This window comes from Thamnophis sirtalis, unplaced genomic scaffold, assembly GCF_051295495.1.
Source record: "Thamnophis sirtalis isolate CommonGarterSnake01/CBP01778 unplaced genomic scaffold, rThaSir2_p1.2 scaffold_2, whole genome shotgun sequence".
NCBI classification, from domain to species: Eukaryota; Metazoa; Chordata; class Lepidosauria; order Squamata; family Natricidae; genus Thamnophis; species Thamnophis sirtalis.
In genome coordinates, this window is record NW_028261382.1 from 21546231 (window position 1) to 21569630 (window position 23400).

At 45.2% G+C, this 23400-nt stretch overlaps 1 protein-coding gene across 1 annotated transcript in view; it reads left to right on the plus strand.

Annotated features, from left to right (window-relative positions):
• The first annotated feature begins 293 nt into the window (after positions 1-293).
• MAP2K1 (mitogen-activated protein kinase kinase 1) overlaps positions 294-23400 on the plus strand; it is a 42046-nt gene continuing 18939 nt past the window's right edge. The window contains exons 1-3 of the mRNA XM_087704381.1: positions 294-711; positions 19013-19223; positions 21362-21508. Of these exons, the coding sequence (XP_087560507.1) occupies positions 632-711; positions 19013-19223; positions 21362-21508 (438 nt within the window). The 5' untranslated portion in view covers positions 294-631. The remainder of the gene's footprint in view (positions 712-19012; positions 19224-21361; positions 21509-23400) is intronic.

Sequence of the window (23400 nt, forward strand, 5' to 3'; positions counted from 1 at the left end):
TCTTCCTTTCCCCCTCTTCTCTTCCCAATCTTCTCCTCCCCCTCCTCCTTCCTTCCTCCCTCTCTCCCTTGCCTCCTCCTCTCCCCTCTTCTCCCTCCTCTCCTCCCCCACCCCCACCTCCCTCACCCCACCTCACCCTCTCTTCCTCCTCCCCTCCCCTCCTCCTCTCCCTCCTTCCTCTCCTTCCTCCTTCTCTCCCTTGCCTTCTCCTCTCCCCTCTTCTCCCTCCTCTCCTCCCCCACCCCCACCTCCCTCACCCCACCTCACCCTCCCCTCCCCTCCTCCTCTCCCTCCTTCCTCTCCTTCCTCCTTCCTCTCCCTTGCCTCCTCCTATCCCTCCTCCCTCTTGTCCCCCCTTTCTCCCCCTCCTCCCCTCCCACGCATTCCGGGCGGGCGGGGGGGGGGCGGAAGCGCGGCGGCGTCTTGGCGCTGCCGGCTGAGCCAAGAGCACATGCGCCTTGCGCGCCGCCCGGCCCGAGGGAGGGGGAGCGCCCCTTCCCCTCGTCCGCCTTAAAGCGCCCCCCGAGCGCAGCCGCCCGCCGGGCCCCGCCGTGGCGCTCCGACCGCAGCCGTCCCGCCGCCCCCGCGCCCCGCGAGCCTCGCCCTACCCGCGCCCACCGCCGCCGCCGCCATGCCCAAGAAGAAGCCGGGGCCCATTCAGCTGACCCCCGCGCCCGACGGCTCCGCCATCAACGGCACCACCGCCGCCGAGTGAGTGGGGCGGAAGGAGGGAAAGGAGGAAGGAAGGAGGGAAGGGGAGAAGAGAGAAGGAAAGGAGGAAGGAGAGAAAGGAGGAGGAAGGGAGGGAAGAGGAAGGAAGGGAGATAGGAAGATAGGAGAGAAGGAAAGGAGGGAGGGAGGAAAATAGGGAGGAAGGAAGGGAGATAGGAGAGAAGGAAAGAGGGAAGGAAGGAGGGAGGGTGGGGAGAAAAAAGGAAGGAAAGGAAATAGGGAGAAGAGAAAAGAGGGGGAAAGGAAGGGAGATTGGAGAGAAGGAAAGAGGGAAGGAAGGAGAGTGGAGAGGAGGACGGAAAGAAAAGAAATAAGGAGGGAGGGAGGAGAGAAAAGAGGGGGAAAGGAAAGGAAAGAAGTGGGAGAAGAAGGAGAGAAGGAAGAAAGGAGGGAGGGAGCGAGCGAAGAAAGAGGGAAGCCGGAGGTCCTGCGGCCACCGGTGCGGGCAGCTCTCAACCGCGCCCTCTTCCCGGCCGTCTTCGGACTGCCTGTTGCCGGAGGCTCCGGACGGCGCTGGGCGCTTCCTGGTCTCGGGCAATCCTTGCCGGGCGCGCGCGGAGCGGATGCCGCCCTGCCCGAGCGAGAGAGGCGCCGCGCCCCGGAGAGGCATGGCCCGCGCTGGGCGTCTCGCCCGCCGAAAGAGCCGCCTGGGCGCTGCGGCTGGTGCGGGGCTGCTGCCCGTCCCGGAGCGCCCTTTAGCGGAGCCCCTTGGAGCGCCTGGCGCGGGAAGCAACCTTGCTTGGAAGCCGGGACCTCCGATGGGAGTGAGGCTCTGCAGCCCCTCCCCAAGCAAGGGACCTACTCCCCCCTCCTCTTTGCCTGGACTCTTCCCTTGTTTTGTCCTGGCTTTCCTTATTCTGGGCAGGCAGCGCTCAGGTCAAAACCAGGATGCCCCCTTCCTTGGGATATGGAAGAAGGTTCAGGTGGGATTTCCTAGGATTTCGGTGCAGACCCCGGACAGGATGAGGGAAGCAGGCCAAGCAGACTTAACAATAGTTCTGGCCCTTATTTAGAAGTTGATGCTGGGCTTCTGATTAGAAAGGTGGTTTCGCTTTATCTAATGCACCCAAGAAGGAGGGATCCTAACAATGGAATGGAATAGAATAGAATTCTTTATTGCCAAGAGTGATTGGACAAACACATCTTTGGTGCCTATGCTCTCAGTGTACATAAAAAGACAAGATACATTCATCAAGAATCATAAGGTACAACACTTAATGATAGTCACAGGGTACAAATAACCAATCAGGAAAAAATATCAATATAAATTGTAAGGATACAAGCAATAAAGTTACAGTCCTGCAGTCATCAATGGGAGAAGATGGGTGATAGGAATGATGAGAAGGCTTAATGCAGCCTTTGAGGGACTTACTTGTTTAGCAGAGTGATGGCATTGGAAAAAAAACTCTTCTTGTGTCTAGTTGTCTTGGTGTGCAGTGTTTTATAGTGTCTGAAACAATTGATGTCCAGGATGCGAGGGGTCTGTAGATATTTTCACAGCCCTCTTTTTGTGCAGTGCACAGGTCCTCAATGGAAGGCAGGTTGGTAGCCATTGTTTTTTCTGCAGTTCTGATTCTCCTCTGAAATCTGAGTCTGTCTTGTTGGGTTGCAGAACCAAAGCAGACAGTTATCATGGTGTCAACATGGTGCTTTTAGATCAGGGAGGTGTTTTTCCCCCCTTCTGCATTTGCTTGATTTGATCTGAAAATGTGCAGTTGTAATTGCCAGTATTTGTAGAGTCTGTGGCCAAAAAACAGGCTTTAGAATTGGCAGGTCAGCTGGTTAGGACAGATTAAACCATATCAGTGGAAGTGCTGGGGCACAAGATAGGTTGGGGCGGGAGAGAATATAGGCTCTAGGCAGAAATTTTGGTAGTAACAAACCTTTCTTTATTAAAAAAAAAAACCCACACCCCAAAGCACTAAGTTGTATTTCTCCTTTATTTAGCCTTTGTGGAGAGTAATTTTTTTCAGTATTTTTCCATTATTTATTATTTCACTGTAATTTCTGTGTTTGCTTTGCACTCAGAGTTCATGAGAGTGCAACAGCCTACAAGTTTAATAAATTATTGTCATTATTTGCAGGAAAGTTGGGAAAATAATAGAACTGCCTTCTGGAAATGCACTGAGATCTGAATATTGATTCTTCATCTCTATCTATCTATCTCTCTATCTACCTCTCCATTTCTCCCTCTCTCTCGCTCTCCCACCCACCTACTCTCCCACCCATATATATCGGATTAGGTAATGGAAAACTAGAAACGAAGGAGTGAAGTGGAGGAAAGTCAGCACTTCACTTTTTCAAGAATTGCCATTGATATTGGGCGGTGATAAATAATTTAGAGTTCGAAATGAGAATAGTGTTCATTCTGCTTTGATGCCTGGCCCAAGCAAGGCACCAGGTTGCTGACAGGTTTCACGCCCCGTCTGATTTTAAAAGGTTTATTTATTTTAGAAATGGAAGCTCACACCCTGCAAAGCAAACTTGAGCCCAGAGGGCAACTTAACTGCGAAAAAAGCAAACGCCATTTTAAGCTGCCTCCAGGTGAGCACAGTAACTGCAGTGTGAGAAGCTGTGCCTCTCTGCTGATCGAAGGTTGCCCTCCAGATTATGGTGTCTCCTTCTGGGCACCGAGTGTTGATCGTATTGACCAAATGGGAGCAGCCAAATTGGACAGGGATCCAGAAAGTCAGTCTGGAGCAAATGACGCAGATCTTCCGGGAGCCAGGAAATATTCCCACCTGCCATGCAGCCGAGGGTGTTCAATGTAATTGTTTTGGCACTCGGGCTACTGCGGAGGCTGTGATGATGTGGTGGTGTCAAGCTAGGAAACGTGGTGTGCAGTTCTGGCTCCTGCCTTCCTGAGATGGCATCCAGCAGGAGTTTGAAGTGGAGGACGGATCCCTTCCAAATGGGAGGATTCAGCAACCTGATGGGACACACTTCAGAATGAACATTACCCTCATTGTAAACTCCAGATTAATGATCACGATCAATAGCCATGGCAATTCTTGAGAAGGTCAAGTGCTGACTTTCTCCATTGCAGAAATGATCGGATTGCATTCCTAGTTTGTTTTCTTTCTTTCTTTCTTTCTTTCTTTCTTTCTTTCTTTCTTTCTTTCTTTCTTTCTTTCCTTTGTTCCTTTCTTCTTTCTTTTCTTCTTTCTTTCCTTCTTCTTTCTTTCTTTTCTTCTTTCTTTCTTTCCTTCTTTCTTCTTTCTTTCTTCCCTTTTTCTTCTTTCTCCCTCCCTCCCTCCCTCCCTCTCTCTCCCTCCCTCTCTCTCTCTGGAATACATGGATAAACTATCAAATTGATATCTGTCCACCCATCTATCGAGAGAGGAGTAGGTGAATAAGCTATCAAACCTGTATGGCTGTCCATCTTACAAGATGTGTGAGTGACTCCAGGCAGCATATAGCCAAAAAAGTAAAATAAAGTCATTGACAAACAATTGGACAGTCTGTGCTGAAGTGTCATAATTCAAACACTTTTAGAGAAAATGACCCAAGACCAATATTCAGTTCTCAGCAGTATTTCCAGAACTGTTTTTTCCCCCATCTTTCCTCCCAATAGTACCGTAATAATTTAGTAAATGGTAGGATCGAGGAGGATTTGTTAACATATTAAGCCCCTATAGAGAACAACCAGTTGGCAAAAAAAAAAAAAATGGAATAAAAAGGAAAATCATCCTTCCTTTCTTTTGGGGGTAGAATTGGATCCCTGATGCAGTTTGCAAAGGAAATGCAAGTGATTCATCCAGTTTTTATTTGCCCAGCCTGAAAACTGCACATGGCATGATTTATTTTTTTTAAAGGGGGATTATATTTTGACCTCTACATTTTGTCACCATTTCTTAACACAGGAAATGCAGAAATACAAATAGACAGCTTGCAGAGCAAAATGCTATCATCATCCATAGGTATTCCTAGAAAATAAATTTGGAACTATGTTCCGATATTTTGCCCAAAAGCACCCTTGTTGGCCCCAAACAAAAGACCAAGGAATAATCATTAACAATTCAAGCTTTGCCTTTAAGCACTGTGAAAATGGGCATGAGGTGAGCAGAATCTAGGGCCATATTTCTTGATCTTGACAAAGATTAGTGGACTTCAACTCCATGCTGGCTGGGGAATTCTAGGAGTTGAAGTCCACATGTCTTTAAGTTGCCACGGTTGAAAAATTCTGCACTACACTCAATTCCACCAAAAGGCTGAAGACGTTTGGACCTTTACTGCTTTTTCCAAACCAAAAGTTATCCAGGTATGCTGCTTGACAGAAATTGTAATTTTCTGCATTTCAGAGATGCAAATCTGTTGGGGATCCCTGTATAAGCAAACTTTCTTTGAATGTGTGAATTTTCAGATTATCCGGGGGTGCTGCATTTTGTAATACTGCATAGATTATAATCTAATCTATTGCAGAATAAAATATGCAAGTTAAAATGTTCTTTTTAAGACACTTGTGATAGTTGAAGAGGGGCTTAGGTGTTTCATGTGTAATTTTGGCAGTGAGAGCATTAACTCTCTCTCACCTGTCACTTATGAAAGTAGCCACCTCTGTTTTTACAGCTGCAGGAAACAGTCTGGGATGGGACTGCTTTAATGAGTCACCCAGAGATGCTAAATTGGTACTTTCTTGCTTTTCAAAACATCTGTCACAAATTGATTCTAAAGCATCACACAATCCTAGAATAACATTAAAGTAACAAGATGAGAGTAGAAGAAATTGAATTAAAACACCTGAGAAAATACAAAGTTTTTATTGTCAAAATAATATAGGTAATAATATAGATGTAGATAAAAAGCTGTAAAGATCAAAACCAGCGCTGTGAACTAAAATAGGTTGCACAGGGCAGCTGAAGTATTTTTATTAGATTTGATTTATACCCTGCCATTCCTGGCATAATAGGATCAGAGAGCCTGGTCTCATTTTAGTCATCTGGCACCCATATCAATGAATTGTTATGAAACCATCTTAAGGGCAGGCACATGTATAATACATTAAACATCTGGCAGTTAATAGAACATGGATCCTGGAAAATATCCTGCTGCTTTCATTTGCTAAATGCTAAAGAACGGTGGCTCTGGTGGAATGGGGGACTAAGGCCCCAGTCCTGCAAAGTAGATGGTTTTAAAGGTTTTTTTAATTGTATGCTATCTTGACAGCTGTTGGTTGCAATAGTACTTAGACTTATATACCACTTTGCAATGCTTTACAGCCTCTCTAAGTGATTTACAGAGTCAGCATATTGCTCCCAACAATTTTGGGTCCTCGTTTTACACACCTTGGAAGGATGGAAGGCTGAGTCAACCTTGAGCCTGGTGAAATTTGAACTGCCAAATTACAGGCAGCTGGCAGGCAGCAGACGTAGCCTGCTGCGCTGCACTCTAACCACTGTACCACCGTGTCTCACATGTGACTTTATGGCAAGCAGCTTGGTGGAATCCACCAAGATGTCCAGCTGAGACCTGTTCTCAACAACCTCCCCTCCTGATGGACAGTTCATGATGCTCTCTACCCATCGGGCAGAATTTCTGTGGATTGAAAGAAATCTCCCATCTCAAGATGCCTGTCCTCAGTGTGAGAGCGGTCTGCTTAGTCTACTGATGTCAGGCTCCAAAAATTAAGAAAGATATACTGGTAATCCTTGAGTTACAACAGTTCATTTAGTGACTGTTCAGACTTACAACAGCACTGAAAAAAGTGACTTGTGACTGTTTTTCACACAACTGTTGCGATATCCCCAGAGTCACTTGATCAAAATTTGGACACTTGGCAACTGACTCATATTTATGATGGTTGCAGTGTCCCGAGGTCATGTATTCCCTTTTTGTGACCTTCGTTCAAGCAAAATCAATGGGGAAACCAGATTCACTTAACTATGTTACTAACTTAACAGCTGCAGTGATTCACTTAACAACTGTGGCACAAAAGGTGGCAAAATTCACAACCAATGTTTCACTTAGCAACAAAATTTTGAGCTCAATTATGGTGGTAGGTCAAGGACTCCCCACATGGTAATTCTTCCAAGCAGATTCTTTTATTCTTCCTCACCTGTTAACATATTCTTGCCAGACTAAAGCAATGTGCCATCCCCATTATCCCAAAAGGGACTTTATTTCAAAAGGTAGCTGGACTTTCCCTTGTTTTGCTTAAAGATGTTTCGCTTTTCATCCAAGAAGCATTTTCGGTTCCACAGCATTCAGTCAGAACTGAAGAAGCTTCTTGGATGAGAGGCAAAATGTCTTCAAGCAAAGGAAAGAAAGTCCAATTGCCTTTTTAAAGAAAGCACCTTTGGGACAACCATGACCAGGATGGCGGAGAATCTCCATAGATATTCCGCCATGTATTCTGGGAACTGATAGGGAGGAGTTATCTTCACCCTCTTTCTCTTACACAAGTTATCTGAACTCAGTTCTCTCTGACTCCTCTGGATTGCACCCAATCCAGGGGGAAAATGCTACCGGTTCTCACTGGTTTGCGCAAACCGCTAGGGACGATCGCCATTAGTTCTGTGAACCGGTAGTTTAAAAAAAAGCTTCCGAGGATCGCACGGCTCTTTAAAGCATTTTGTTCCTGCCGGTTCGGGCGAATAGGCAGGAAAAAAATGCTTTAAAAAGCAGGAAACTTTTTTCCGAATGATCGCGTGGATCAGCTGTGATTGTCGGAAGCTTTCCCCCCTCCCTTTTTAAAGCATTTTTCCCCTGCCTAATGGCAGGAAAAAAATGCTTTAAAAAGTGGGGGGACAGGTTCCGTGACAATCAGCTGTGCCATGCGATCGTCAAAACCTTTTTTTCCCACTTTTTAAAGCACTTTTTACTACATATTCACCCAAACTGGTAGTAAAAAAAATGCTTTAAAAAGTGAAAAAAAGGTTCCCACGGTTGCCCGGCACAACTGAACCTTTCCCCCCCCCCCCCACTTCTTAAAGCAGTTTTTACTACAAGTTTGGGCGAATAGGTAGTAAAAAATGCTTTAAAAATTAAAAAAAAAGTTGGCCACTCCCACCCAGTCACATTACCCTCACCCCCAAGCCATCGCCCACCAAGCCATGCCCGGAGAACTGGTGGCAAAAAAAATTACATTTCACCTCTGACCCAATCCCTCCTGGGAATCCAGACTGCCTTCCATTACACCTGGGCATGAAGTGATCGGGTTGGAAGAGACCTTTCCCAGGTGGTCCCCTCCTTTCTTGGAGTGAGTAAGTCTAATCCAATACAGTCTCGCCCTGCGTGAGGGACTCCAGTCTAGCATCTCCGAAGGTCTCATCCACCAACAAGGTGGTGTAGAAGGACAGGAAATTGGTTTTTCCACTCTTCCACCCACCACTTCCCCCAGCAGCAAACAGCTGAACAACCTCTGGTGCAATATATATGAGCCGATGTGGTTCAGTGGTTAGAGTGCGGTACTGCAAGCTATTTCAGCTGACTGCAAGCTGCAGTTCGGCAGTTCAAAGCTCTCCAGCTCCAGGTTGATTCAGCCTTCCTTCCTTCCTTCCTTCCTTCCTTCCTTCCTTCCTTCCTTCCTTCCTTCCAGGGTGGGTAAAATGAAGATCCAGTTTGTTGAGGGCAAGAGGCTGACTCTGTAAACTGCTTAGAGAGGGCTGTAAAAACACTGTGAAGCTGTAAGTGCTATTGCTGCTATATTAGCTATTTAGTTTCTGCTTCCCTTCTAGTCACTATTAGAGGGAGCCCTTGACGTGCAGTCACAACCAGGGCCAGAAAACCCATTGTGTGCAATTCTTAAGTGAGGCTTCACATGACTGCACCCTATCTTACGACTTTCTTGCCACGTTTATTGAGTCAACCACCATGGTCATTGAGCAAGACTTCACACGATACGATTTGTAACCTTTCCCGCAGGCTTCCCCATTGACTTGTTGGAAGCCGGCTGGGAAAAACTGCAAATTGAAACCCTGCAAACACAGGACGCTGCAGCTTTCGCAAATGCGAGCCCATTTGCGGGTGCCTGAATCATAATCACGCAACCGTGAGGGGGGGTGTGCAAGTGTAAGTTCAAGTATGGGACGTAAGTCACTTTGTCCGGCTTCATCATAACTTGTCATCAAAATGTCATTAAAAAAATAGTGGTAAGTTGATGAGAACCTCTGATATTATGAAATCATATTATTATATGCCTTATAAGACAGGGAAGAGCAATTTTGTTTATGTCTCCTTTTTTTTTCGTGGAAGAGGAAAGGGAGCTCATCACTTTGGGCCAAAGATGCTTCTCATCTGGCATTCTGTTAGCTTCTTAGTCAGATGCTTCTGGTAGCTTCATCATGAAAGCAGCAGCTGACATCTTCAGCTGGTCTCCTCCAACCCAGCATCTGTTCCTGTGTGGTTTGTGCTACGGCAAATTGCCTTGTGCGCAAACATTCCCTGGCCCCAATCCAGCTTCCTTCGGGAGATTGGTTTCTTCTGCATTCTCCAGTTATTCCAGGCAGGTCTTTACCCTAAGCAGGGACAGCCTTCCCTGGGCTGCTGTGATGAGTGTTGCAGGCTGGAACATCTGGGAAGCAGGTTGGGGAAGGCTGTGGGAGGCTTTTATCGCTGTGAATGTCCGTTTGATAAAGTCTTGAGATACAGAATACTTTGACTGCGGAGAACATCTTGATGAGCTTCATTAGGAGCGTGGACAAGATTTCTTTCATCCCGGTTGAGTCTCTTTCACCTCCTCTTCTCCCATTGCACAAAGAGAACATCATCATCTTTCAACAACCCCATAATCCCTTGCAGGGTGGAGTCTGGGCAACTGAATGGAGCTAGCAGAAGTGCTTATGGGCTGGATGCCTTTCCTGTTGCCAATGAGGAGTTTTGTTCAGCAGATACATTCTCATTGTGCCCAGAGAGAGAAATATATCTGCCTCTACCTAGGATTGAACTGACAGCCTCCTGATTGTGAGGTGAGAGCTCCACCTTCTAGGCCACCACACCACTCATTGCACACAGAGGACATCCGATGGGGGGAATGATGAAATTGCTTGCTTTGTCCTGCATAAGAGTCAGGGGCTACTTAAAGAGGAAGAAGCAATTCTTGACCAACATCTGCTCTCTGACTGAGGCCTTCTCCATCACGAATTCCGTGGGAACATTGTTAGCTGGTGGTCCTTCCCAGCGAGGATAAGGAAGCAACTTTTACTCACGATTTCACTGCTTCTGGAATGTTTTCTCAGGGGCACATAAGGACCAAGCAAATTGGTGACACAGTGGCTAAGAAGCTGAGCTTGTCGATCAGAAAGGTTGGCAGTTCAGCAGTTCAAATCCATAGCACCACGTAATGAAGTGAGCTCCCGTTACTTGTCCCAGCTTCTGCCAACCTAGCAGTTCAGAAGCACATAAAATGCAAGTAGACAAATAGGAACCACCTTTGGTGGGAAGGTAACAGCGCTTCGTGTGCCTTTGGTGTTTAATTATGCCGGCCACATGAGCACAGAAACATCTTTGGACAGTGTTGGCTCTTCAGCTTTCAAATGGAGATGAGCACCGCCTCCTAGAGTCGGGAACGACTACCACTTATGTGCGAGGGGAACTTTTACCTGTCCAGGAAGTAAAGCTTAAGGTGTCACTATGACTTCTTTAGGGATGGTTGCCACCCATGGTGACCTTCCACCACCAAATTGCAAGTATGGGTAGGCCTGCAGGGAAGAAAAAATTCTCCTTACAGATCAATCATGTTAAATACAAAATAGATCTTGCCGTACCATGGCCATCAAAAAATGTCAAGATGGCAGAAATGACCTCTTTTTAGATGAACCCCAATGAATCAAATATTGGTTTCAGGCTCATTTCTCTACTACCATATCTCAGATCTCCAAAATGGCTCTTCTTGATAAGTGAACTTATAGCCTTTGGGCAAAATTGTCTTCAGAATAAACCTTGAGAAAACATTTTCTCTTCCTAGAAGTCATCTCATCTAACTACTTCTCAGCCTTCCTGAGTAAAGGCCTGAATTTCTCCAAAATCTTTCATTGCTGAATTACATGGAGTGTTGTAAGTTCCTTGAAATTGGCCAAAAGTACTCTGTATAATCATACTTATTTTAAATCTTGAAGCTTGCCCCTATGGTGGGTTGTGTGCCGTTTAAATCTGGATTTTAAACAGCCTTTCCTAGCTCTTCGAACAGAAATAAATAGTTGGTTGCTTTGCCAACTGCTGTGGAGGTTGTGAGATTTATTTATTATATGAAGTGACAATATGGCGGATTATAGGACAGATGGCACCGACTGGGGAGGCTTGTTCTGAAAGCAACAATCACCTTCAGTCTAACATGAAATTGACATGCATTTAATTTCAGTGGAATAGGAATGGAATAGAATGCAAAATAGGGTGGGGTGGGGTGGAATAGAATAACAGAACAGAGCAGAATAGAATGCAGAACAGAATAAAATAGAAATAGAATTCAGAATGGGGTGAAGTGAAACAGAGCAGAGTAGAATAGAATACAGAATGGGTGTCAGGCCTGCAGTTATATTTCTTTTAGGATATTTGGCCTGCCACACTCTATTATTTTCCTATGCTGTTTCATTAGTGTAGTGTAGTGGGAGGGGGAATAGTAAGGAGTGGAATTGTAGAATGTGTTGTTGTCATTCCCTTCTAGAAGCCCAAGGTAATTCTTTGTCTCTGCACCTCTGCACCTGACCGGAACTAGATGGGTGGAAATGCCAGTGTGGACCATGTGATGAACTTGTGGGCGTGGGAGCAAGATATTGAACTTTAAACTGGGTGGAAACCCAGGAAGCTTTCAGATTCGGGTTTCCACAGTTTGTGCCAACATGTCTGTCTTATTAAATTGGAACTTTAAGGATAGCTCTGCCTTGGACTCTGTTTTAATTCTGCATGATATTTGGAATGCTGACAATGGGGTTGGTTGGTGTGGAATGGAATGGAATGGAATAGAATAGAAAATATAGATAATGGGATAGGACAGGACAGAATAGAAAATATAGGGAATGGAATAGAACAGAATAGAATAGAAAATATAGAGAATGGAATGGAGTGGAATAGAATAGAACTACAATAGAACAACACAGAATGGGATGGTGTGGAACAGAACAGAATAGAATTCTTTATTGGCCAAGTGTGATTGGACAGACAAAGAATTAGTCTCCAGTGAATAAGCTTAATGTGCGTAATATAATCATAAGATACCAATAGGGAAAAGTAATAGAAAAGATGAGAAGGTAATAGTAACATAGCACTACTACATGGGTAAATATCCTTAGACATAAGACAGCACTGTGGTAATTAGGTGTTCAGCAGAGTGATGGCACGAGGGGAAAGAAACCATCTTTGTGTCTAGTTGTTTTGCAGCGTTCTCAGGTTTGGCAACTTTAGGAACTTTTTTAGCTTCCGTTCTAGTTTGGAAGGATGACTAACCCTTAGATCTGCCACATGTGAAGTTCCTGAACCTCGAGACAGAGTTCAAACAAAACCCATTCATTTATTAGGATCAACATCTTAGCATTACTTCTGTGGAGCCTAAACTGACTTTCGCTTAATTGCGTTTGAACTTTACCCTCCATACTTCCCCCTTCTGTCCTGCCATAAATCATATTCTCCAACTAGATTGTAGAAGATATGCATGGAATTCTACTCCCTTCTAAAGTTGATAGTAGTCATGGAAACGCTTTAAACGTTGACATCATGAGCCTATGTTATATATATTTTTAAAATTGCAACAGGATACTGCACAATCTCCATTCCCACCCCACTCCAGGGGAAGGATACTGCAAAATTCCCATTTCCACCCCACTCTGAAGCGAGCCAGAGGTGGCATTTGCCGGTTCTCTGAACTACTCAAAATTTCCACTACCGGTTCTCCGGAACCTGTTGGATTTCACCCCTGCTTTGAACAAATTCACATTTGCCCAAGGGATCTGTCTTGGGTCCGGTTGCATTTATACCCCTAGAAAAAGTTGGATCTGGGGGAGGATGAAGTGCAAAACTTGAAATTGTTCTGCTGTGTTCCCACGCACTTTTGAGAAGGTAGGAGGCAGTTAACAGTTCAATTTGCATGAGCAATTACTGGGGAGGTGGAGGAGGCTTTTAGCGAGGGAGGGAGTGATTCTGAAGACAGCCTCATACATTTTCAAGGGCAACTGTCTTTTTCTATCCTTGATTGCTGAAGCAGAAAAAAAAACAAAGAACATGTGATAATTTTCCAAGCATAATACTGGAGCTTGAAGCAGCTGTTCCCAGCCAGGCATTCTTCAGATGTTTGAGGATTCCAACTCCCAGAATGCTTAGCCGATGGACCCAGAAGAGATGGTTATCAATATTCTAACACGATATTCTCCAAACTTGGCAACTTTGAGACTTGTGGATTTCAACTTCTAGAATTCTCAGCCAGCTTTGCTGGCTGGAGGATTCTGGGACTTGAAGTCCACCAGTCTTAAAATACCAAGTTCGTTCTAACACCTCTGGCTGGGGAACAATTTAAGGACACAGAAAGTATCCTTAACAAGAGAGATTATAAATAAATAAGTCCCTCAACACCATCAAACTATTCACGAAGTCTGCACGACTATTAATCTTCTCATCGTTCCTATCACCCATCTCCTCCCACTTATGACTGTATGACTGTAACTTTGTTGCTTGTATCCTTATAATTTATACTGATTGTTTCCTAGTATGATTTGATTGCTTATTTGTACCCTATGACTATCATTAAATGCTGTACCTTATGATTCTTGACGAATGTATCTTTTCTCTGAGATCATATGCATCAAAGACAAATTCCTTGTGTGTCCAATCACACTTGGCCAATAAAGAATTCTATTCTATTCCTTATTCTATTCTATTCTATTCTATTCTATTACAATTCTGTTCTGTTCTAATTCTATTCTATTCTTTATTCTATTCTTATTCTTATTCTCTTCTATTCCATTCCATTCCCTATATTTTCTATTCTATTCCTATATTCTAATTCTTTTCTATTCCTTATTCTATTCTATTCCTGTTCTAATTCTATTCTATTCCTTATTTTATTCCATTTCATTCCATTCCAATTCTATTTTATTCTTTTCCAATTCTATTCTAATTCTCTTCTATTCCTTATTCTATTCCATTTCATTCCATTCTAATTCTATTCTATTCCAATTCTATTCTAATTCTCTTGTATTCCTTATTCTGTTCTATTATATCATATCATTAGGTTTTCACACTGCTAAATCAGAGTTTATTGACTTACCGTAACCACCGTGGGCTGGATTTCCATAACATGCTAAGTCACAAACCATAGTTTCCAGCTAGAATTGCAGCAGCAACCCCTCCCATCAGGGCCAAATTACATCAAGGCTTAAGGCAGGATGTGAGCTCAGCCTATTCCTCCATCTAGCCCAGCCTGTTGAATTGTTTCCTTGGGCTGAGAACCAAATTGGCCATTATCTGCTATCTGGTCCCTTTGAGAGAAGAAATGGATGGCGTTTGTGATTCAGAAGTGCCAACCCTGATGACAACTGCAAACTTAAGTTGAACGGAAGCAAGAGGCTTTTCCCGCTGTGTCTAACTCCATCCAATTGTTGAATTAAAGAATTATCTTTTTGGCAAGGGGGAGAGCCAAAACAGCAGTCTGTTTAATCACTCTGAAATTCTCTTCTTGCACTTCTTCATCGTTGGAGCAAAAGCAAGTTAGTTGGAAGCCAGAAATCAGGAGTCTGGAATACTTTTTCAGACTCAAATAAAGATAGAAGCTCATGAAAGCTCACTCATTTCCATTGTTAGTTACTAAGGTGCTACCAGAGAACCAACCTAGAAATAAGGAGAAACTTCTTGACAGTGAGAACAATTAACCAGTGGAAGGGCTTCCCTCCAGAGGTTGTGGGTGCTCCATCGCTGGAGGCTTTTAAGAAGAGACTGGACAGCCAATGGTCTGAAATGGTATAGGGCCATGATGGTGAACCTGTGGCACGTGGAGACATATTTGGTGGCACGCCAGCCGTCAGCTCCGGATGTTTCGCCCTTCCGGAGGGCCAGGGGAGGCTGCTTTCACCCTCCCAGGCTTCAGGAAAGCCTTTGGAGGCTGGGGAGGGCGAAAAATGGCCTCAGCGGGACAACCAGAAGTTCGGGAACGATCTGTTTCCAGCTTCCAGGGGGCCGGGGGACACCATTTTCGCCCTCCCCAAGCTTCAGGAAAGCCTCCGGAGCCTGGGGGGAGTTGTGCGTGCATGTGCGGGGGGGAGGCGGTACAGGGGGTTGGACTAGAAGACCTCCAAAGTCCCTTCCAATTCTGTTATTCCTCCTGCTGTCTGGCTGAGGTTGTGTATTTTACCTTATTTCTGATTAAAGGGGCAACCCGATTTTAAGCAACGTGCTGCAGTCCTGGGTTGCATCAACCAAGGGATAACTTCAAGATCACGGGAAGTGACAGTGCCACTCTACTGCACTAGGGAGGGAGGCCACCTTTTGAATGCTGCGTCCAGTTCTGGTCACCACAATACAGAAAAGATGGTGAGATCGGAGACAGTGCAGAGAAGAGCAACTACAATGAGAAACGATCTGGAGGCTAAATTGTATGACAAATGGTTGAGGGAGCTAGGAACGTCTAGCCTATCAAAGAGAAGGATTAAGGGGGATATGATAACCATTTCCCAGTACTCGTGGGACGGTCCCAGAGAAGAGAGGGTTGACTTTTTCTCCAAAGCACCTGAGGGAAGGACAAGGAGCAATAGGTGGAAGCTGATCAAAGAGAGATCCAACCTAGAGGTAAGGAGAAATTTTCTGACAGTGAGAAGAATTAATCAGTGAAACAGTTTGTCTACCAGATTTGTGGATTCTCCATCACTGGAGGTTTCCTGAAATAGGCTGGACAACCATTTGCTTGGGATTTACAGATTAACAGAGTTGGAAAGGACCTTGTAGGTCATCTAATTCAACCCCCCACCCAAGCAGGAGACCCTACATCATTTCTGACAGATGGCCGTCCAGTCTCTTCTTGAAAGCCTCCAGTGATGAAGCTCGCACAATGTCCGAAGGCAATTTCTGTTCCATGGGTTGATTGATCTCCCTGTCAGAAAATGTCTTCTTATTTCCTGGTTGAATCTCTCCTTGGTCAGTTTCCATCTATTATTCCTTGTCTGGCCTTCAGGTGCTTTGGAAAATAGCTTGACCCCCCCTCCTCTCTGGGGCAGCCCCTCAAATGTTGCAAGACTGCTATCCTGTCTCTCCTGATCCTTCTCTTCACTAGACTAGCCATGCCCAGTTCCTGTAACCGTTCTTCATATGTTTTAGCTTCCAGTCATCCTGGTTGCTCTTCTCTGTACTCTTTCTAGAGTCTCAACATCTTTTTTATAGTAGTCTCCTGCCTTGAACAGGGGATTGGACTAGAAGACCTCTGAGGTCTCTTCAAATCCTGTGATTCTGTGTTCTAAGCTTGATGTATGTGTAGACTTTGCCATTGTATAGTAATTTTGTGTATCTCAGATTGTGGTGAAGTCTAGCATATGAGTAAACCTGGACTTCCATGAATTGGAATTGGAATGAATGGAATTCCATGAATTTCACTGGATAAATCCCCAGGTTTTGGGGTGTTCAACTCAAGCAGTTAGCTGGGAAAGGAGCACATTGCCAGCGGATGTCCTTTTGAAACACGAGCTGTCTTCCACTCTGCTAAGGGAAAAGAATCTTTCCCGGAGCAGGAAGCACATAATCCAATTGCAATGACAGTTGAAAATTTACTGTGGCTTGCTAATGCGAGATCTGTGCTGCTCCTAATGATAGCTTATTCACATTTTGGTTTGAGATTGTCAACCTAAAGACAAGGGGTAGGCAAAGACAGCTGTTTGGGTTTTTTATTTCTTTTAACAGCTTTTTATTTTCAGCTAGTGCTTGGAAATTGCCCTCTGCTTCCTCCCTCCTCCCACCAAAGGAGAATTTAAACCAGAGGTCTTCAAACTTGACAACTTTCAAGGCTTGTGGACTTCAACTCCTAGAATTCTCCAGGCAGCTATGGGAGTTGAAGCTATGCTGGCTGGAGAATTCTGGGAGTTGAAGTCCACAAGTCTTAAAGTTGCCACGTTTGAAGACCTGTGGTTTAAACCATCCATTCTGTGAAAATTGCAATGTTCCGTAGCTGTGTTCTAACCAAAACCCATTTCGTTGTGAGCGTGAAAAGTGATTTCCTGCTGTTTTAAAAATTACTGGTCCACAAATCTGTTGCTGTGCAGCGCTTGAGTTTGCAAATTGTTGCTGATTTTCCTGCTGGATTTCTCATAAGCCCTTTTTCATCTGCAGGAGTCTTGCTTAATGGTGAGAACTGGTCAAGCCTAATCTTGCAACATCTGCCAAAATTCAAGGCGGAAAGTGTTAGGCTTAACAGTTGGCGTCAGCTCATTTCTCTGTCTTTTGGTTAGCAAGGTTCAAAAGTGGCCGTTGGCTTTCCTGAACTCCTTAAACGTGCTTAGCTGAAGACCCCAAAATACACTAGCAGCTGACAGGATCTGCTGCAAGAGAAGAACAGAATGGCTTTTACACCTCTCAGCTTAAAAATAACCTCCAGGAACCATCTGCAGGAACCTTGAAAGAAGCCCAAGACAGTGTTTAGCAACTTTAAGATGTGTGGACTTCAACTCCCAGAATTCCCCAGCCAGCATGGAATTCTGGGAAATGAAATCATCATACCTTGTAACATTTGGGGAGGGGGTATCTAAGACAGGGGTTTCCAACCTTGGCAACTTTAAGCCTGGCGGACTTCAACTTGGAGTTGAAATCCGCTAGGCTTAAAGTTGCCAAGGTTGGAGACCCCTGGTCTAAGAGATGATGGACCTTTAGAACAAGAGGCATAGCATCTCCGGTCGTCTTCTTTTAAACCTGTTTACTGTATTTTCCTTGTGAGAAATGATGAACAAGTGAGGTGCATCCATGCGAAGTGTGAGTGGTTGCGTAACGGCTTGCAGATGTGGTTCCCTTGAGTGCCTAAAACATTTCAGCAGAATGGAAAGTACTATCTGTTTGTGGCAAATGGAATCTGAGAATATTTTCTGTAGGGGAAATGATTGCTCATCGGGAACAAGACAGCTGTGTTGAATCAATGAACGCCAGAGGATGGGAAACGTTTTTCATCGGTTTGAAAGTTAATTAGTGATGCTTGTGTGGTTGCTATTATTTCTGCTGGATGGGTGTCCCATTAAGGCAGAGGTCTCCAACCTTGGCCACTTCAACTCCCAGAATTCCAGCTTTGCTGGCTGAGGAATTCTGGGAATTGAAGTCCACTAGTCTTCGAAGTGGCTAAGGTTGGAGACCCCGGCATTAAGGTGTTCCATCTGTGCAACAGGGAGGAACAGAGGCAGGAAAAATACACATGTGTGGATAGGGACATATCTGGAACGTTGAGAATAGAAGTGGAGCACTCTCACAAGATGGCTGCCAGTCACTAATAATCCATTTCATAGAAAGTGGAATTGGCCCTTCCCAACCAAACCTCAGGAGGTGCATTGTGGGAGCTGAAGATCTTGCGGCTTCCACCTGCTCTTTAGTAGGCTGTAGAGCTCCCTGTAGAACTCCCTTACTACCCTCCCGGCCTTCTGTAAAGCTACTAAGTTCTGGCTGATCCGGCAGGCTGGGGGCTGTTAAAGCACCCAGCCCCGTCTTAATTGTGACTTGTGGATTTTAAAATTGTTTGTATTGTCTTATTTATTCCCTCCCTTGTTTATTGTGAGCCGCCCAGAATCCTTCAGGAGTGGGCGGCATACAAAACCAATAAACCAACCAACCAACCAACCTGGGATGCCTAGGGGCCATGCTGTCTTGTGCCCCAATTTACCCACAGGGTGGTTGGGCGATAAAACTAGGAGGGAGCTCTTTGTAAGGAGATGTCAAGAGAAAAAGATCATATCTACCTAAAAGATCATATATACCTACCTAAGTTAGACTGATTTATTGCTAAACACCCTATGCACAAGAATCATCTCAACTGATGGTTTGCACCTGCTTGGAGTTAGACAAGGGTCCACAGAATTCAAGAGGACTTGGACTTGGCTCGCTTGTGGCTACGTTGGGATTCTAAGCTGATTCCTCTCTCGACTCCACCCCCAGATTCTGCCACTCCTCCTCTTACAGGGGAGCTTGCAGACAAAAGGCAAGACACAAACACCATAACAATTGGTCAGGGTAGTGGATGACAGGAGAAACAACAAGGCAGCTTTGCTCTAACCTGCATCAAAACTTTTCTTTCTTATGAGCAAGTTTTCTGTACCTTGAGAGAAAAGAGCATGCCCAGAGGTCTCGGCTCCTGTGTCTTTAATAATAGGAGTTTCTCCCTTCTCTCACCTGGGTCCCACAGGACTAATTTGGAAGCCCTGCAGAAAAAATTGGAGGAGTTGGAACTGGATGAGCAGCAGCGGAAACGGCTGGAGGCCTTTTTAACCCAGAAGCAAAAAGTAGGAGAACTGAAGGACGATGACTTCGAGAAGATCAGCGAACTGGGTGCAGGCAATGGTGGCGTGGTCTTCAAAGTCTCACACAAGCCTTCTGGACTCATCATGGCCAGGAAGGTGAGTTTCGTGACTGGCGAAGTTTGCATGTCTTGCTAAGCCATTTCTGACCATGGTTTATTCAATCAGCTGCCTTTTGTAGAAGCCATTAATTGGAGGTGGACAATTTGACCTCCTGAGCATTGATGTACCTCCAATTACCCGTGTTCTGGCCCAGCCTTTGCATGCAATGAGAAATCACTTACTCACGTAAAACAATCCCCTTTTTAAAACAGAGCAGGAGCCATTGTCAGGGTTCCAAATAGCACTCAAAAGTAAATCAGAGTCCAAGGCAAAGTATTGCTCAAAGTTCCAATTTATTGAGAAAGCCATGTTGGCACATCTGGGAAAACCGGAATCTGAAAACTTCCTGGTTTTCCCCACCCAGTTGAAAGTCCAAGATCTTGCCCCCACACCCACAAGTCCACCCCATGGTCCAACCTTCCACTGCCATGCTGGTAGTTCCACCCATCCATTTCTGGTCAGATGCAGAGGTGCAAAGACAAAGGATGACCTTGGCTTTCTGGAAAGAATTTTGTTATGGCTACATCACATCTAACTCCATACAATCCCTCCCATTTTCCCACAATAGAAAATGCCTAGCAGAATAATAGAAAGTGTGGCAGGCCAAAGATCCAACAGAAAACATGTCTGCAGGCCTGACAGGAGAACTCAGGATAAAAAGCCCTTGCAATGATTAAGCCAAACAGAAACAGCCCCTGTTCATGCCCGGCTGAGGCAAATTCACTGCCTATTGTTTCCCAGCAGGGGAGTCTGTCAGCAGCTCAAATACAGAGCAATTAGTCCAGACAAACCTGGTTCTGGCAAAGGAATCCGACTTGATGGATGCACACATGCAAATGAACAGTTGCCTGCAATGCAACGACAGGCCACTCCCAAACCCCTACTGTTTATTTCCCAGCCAGGAAAGGGCTGGTTAGCATCTACGACTTCTTTTCCCCGACAGCCGGCTTATTGCTTTCCGTGGTTCTCCTCTCCTCTTCATGCATACATGCATCTGAGATGGGCCCCATCTGTTCCTCCCCGTCATTTAGCTCTGGCCCTGAAGACAGCTGCCTCTCCACCTGCCTCTGACTCTGCTTCCTCATCAAAGGCCTTCCAAAGGCTCTGAAGCTGGCCCGGGCCTTCCCTCAACCTCCTCTGACTCCCCTGCTAGCTCTGCTGGCAGTCCGCGGACCACAACAACCAGCCAGCTTCTCTGCTCACCTGTTTTACCTTTAAAAATGCTTAAAAGTGAAAGCAGAGGCCTGGAAGTGCTGGGCTGGAGTCTGCCTTCACCCGCGGAAAATCATGTTCTTGGTCCAGTCACTCTCTGAGCCTGCTCGCTTTCGTCAAGCTCGTGTCCTTCAGAAACTCTTTAAGGACATAATTAACAAATGAGTCACCTGCTAGCTTGTTGCTGTATCAAACTCTTTCTTTTTCTTCCATCATGAGCTCAGATAGAGAGAGATTCAAATGGGGCACAGGTAGTCCTTGATTTACCACTCTTCGTTGAAGGATGGTTCAAAGTTACATCAGCCTTCAAAGTGACTTACAACCTGCCCCAGAAGTTAAGGACTGTTGTACCACCCCATAGTCATGCGATGGCAATTCACGTACTTGCAACCCAATGTACAGCCGTGAGGGTTGCGATGTCTTTTGTCTCCATATGACCGTGATTTGGGGACCTTCCCAGATGACTTCTGACAAACAAAGCCAACTGGGAAAGATGGATTTGCTTGATGAGCAGGTGATTCATTTAACAGCCACCTGAATTGGTTAATGAACTTGGGGAAAAATTAAATCATAAAATTGGATCTGGTCAGACAATGACTTGCACGATGATTGCGTCTTTGGTGACTGAAATTCCAGTGACAATTGTGGTCATAACTCGAGGACTGCCAATATTCAGTCTTAGAATTTTGCCTTCCCCTCTTAGGCAGGCAAGGAACGATGAAATGCCTCCTTCCTTGGTAAATAAAGGATGGCACGGGCACCTTTGCGGGGTGGCTTGTGGGCACAGAGCAGTAAAGATCAGAAGGGGTTTCAGAGCAGAGCCCCCCCCCCCCCCGAGTCCTCTGCGGGCAGCAGGGTGGGCTGGGCTTGGAAGTCCTGGAAGGAACCGAGGGGCAACCTACAGTGACTGCTTCTTTTGGCAGTTGATTCATCTGGAGATCAAGCCGGCAATTCGCAACCAGATCATTCGGGAGCTCCAAGTCCTGCACGAATGCAACTCCCCCTACATTGTGGGGTTTTACGGGGCCTTTTACAGTGACGGCGAGATCAGTATCTGCATGGAGCACATGGTAAGTGACCCTCTTTGCTTGCAGGGGGAACTGCTTGGGGCCCTGTGGTGCTTGAGTCATCAAGGGCTAGGGGAGATTGGTTGGAGGAGCAGAGCCAGAAGTTTGTTCCTTCCTTCCTTCCTTCCTTCCTTCCTTCCTTCCTTCCTTCCTTCCTTTCTTCCTTCCTTCCTTCCATCCATCCATCCATCCATCCATCTATCCTTCTATTTTTTCCTCCCTCCCTCCTTCCTCTCCATCTATCCATCCCTCTATTTTTCTTCCTTCCTCATCCATCCATCCTATTTTCCTCCCTCCCTCCATTTTCCTCCCTCCCCTCCATCTATCCATCCCTCTATTTTCCTTCCTTCCTCATCCATTCATCAATCCCTCTATTTTCCTTCCTCATCCATCCTTCTATCTTCCTTCCTTCCTTCCTCATCCATCCTTTTATTTTCCTCTATTCCTCTGTTGAACCATCCTTCTATTTTCCTTCCTTCCTTCCTTCCTTCCTTCCTTCCTTCCTTCCTCATCCATTAATCCATCTCTCTATTTTCCTTCCTCAGCCATCCCTCTATTTTCCTTCCTTCCTCAGCAAGTCATCGATCCCTCTATTTTCCTTCCTTCCTCAGCCAACCTTCTGTTTTCCTCCGTCCCTCTGTTCAGCCATCCTTCTATTTTCCTTCCTTCCTTTCTTCCTCCCTCCCTCCCTTCCTGATTTAAAGCCTTCCTATGGCTACCAGCTTCAGCAATGCAACTCTGGGCAATGTATAATAATCAAATGAACAAAAATGCCACACACAAAAAAAAACCAACTATGGATACCAACTAAACACAAAAATAACATCATAATTGTGATGCTGGCCCTCCAGACAGAAGCCACCCTAATCTAGTTGCCTAAGGACAGAGTTGTTCATCTCATTGCATTGGGAAAGCCAGTGAAAGGCAGGTCGAGACGAAACACTAAAAAACAAATCTTAAAAAAAAATGGTTTCTGACCTTGAGAATTAGGATTAAGGCTCATTTTGTTTAATTAACACGTGCTACCCAATGCAGCTTTGCTGGCCTAGTTGCTCTTTTGAAGGGTTTGAGTCACTGGAGACCATCTGTTGGGGGCTTTGCCAGCCAGAAAGTCTGCTTTCGCTCACAACACAGTAAGCAGCCATTGGCTGAGCTTGCTTGCCTCCCATGTCCTGCACTGAGACAGGGCTCAAACAAGGCCATCTATCCGGACCCCAAAATGGCCCCTCTCTATAGCAGCATCCGCTCTCTGGACTGAGGTTGCCCTGAGATTTAAACGCCCCAAACTTTGGACCTTTTTCTCTTTTACTCCCAACTGGGTTTCTTCTCTCTGCCATTTTTTTTCCTTTTGTTTTTGTATTTGCTGCATTGTCTCTTTTAAAAGTTTTTAACGATTTGTGAACTATCCAGAATTTCAGTACACACATTTCATGAATTATTACTCTTGATATAGCATCAAAAGTGATTTTTAATTTTGAAAAGGCAACTGGGCGGATTTTTTGAGGAAAAGAAGACATTTCACTTCCTATTCTGGAAGATTCATCAATTTACCATCCCACCAGTGCTGGGATTGTCTTATGCCCAAATTGACTTCCTAGAAATTATGTACGATGACTTCAATGTTTCTCAACCTTAGGAACTTTAAGATTCATGGACTTCAGCTCCCAAAATTCCCCAGCCAGCCATGCTACTACGGTTAGAGACCTCAGTGTTTCTCAACCTTAGCAACTTTAAAATGTGGATGTCAGCATAAACTCTGGGGATTGAAATCCACATATCTTAAAGTTGCTAAGGTTGAGAAACACTAAACTAAAGAATTGGGGAACTGAGTTTGTCTCTATTTCATTGCAGGCAATATTTCTTGTTCCCTTCTACGCCCACCTTCCTGTTCATTT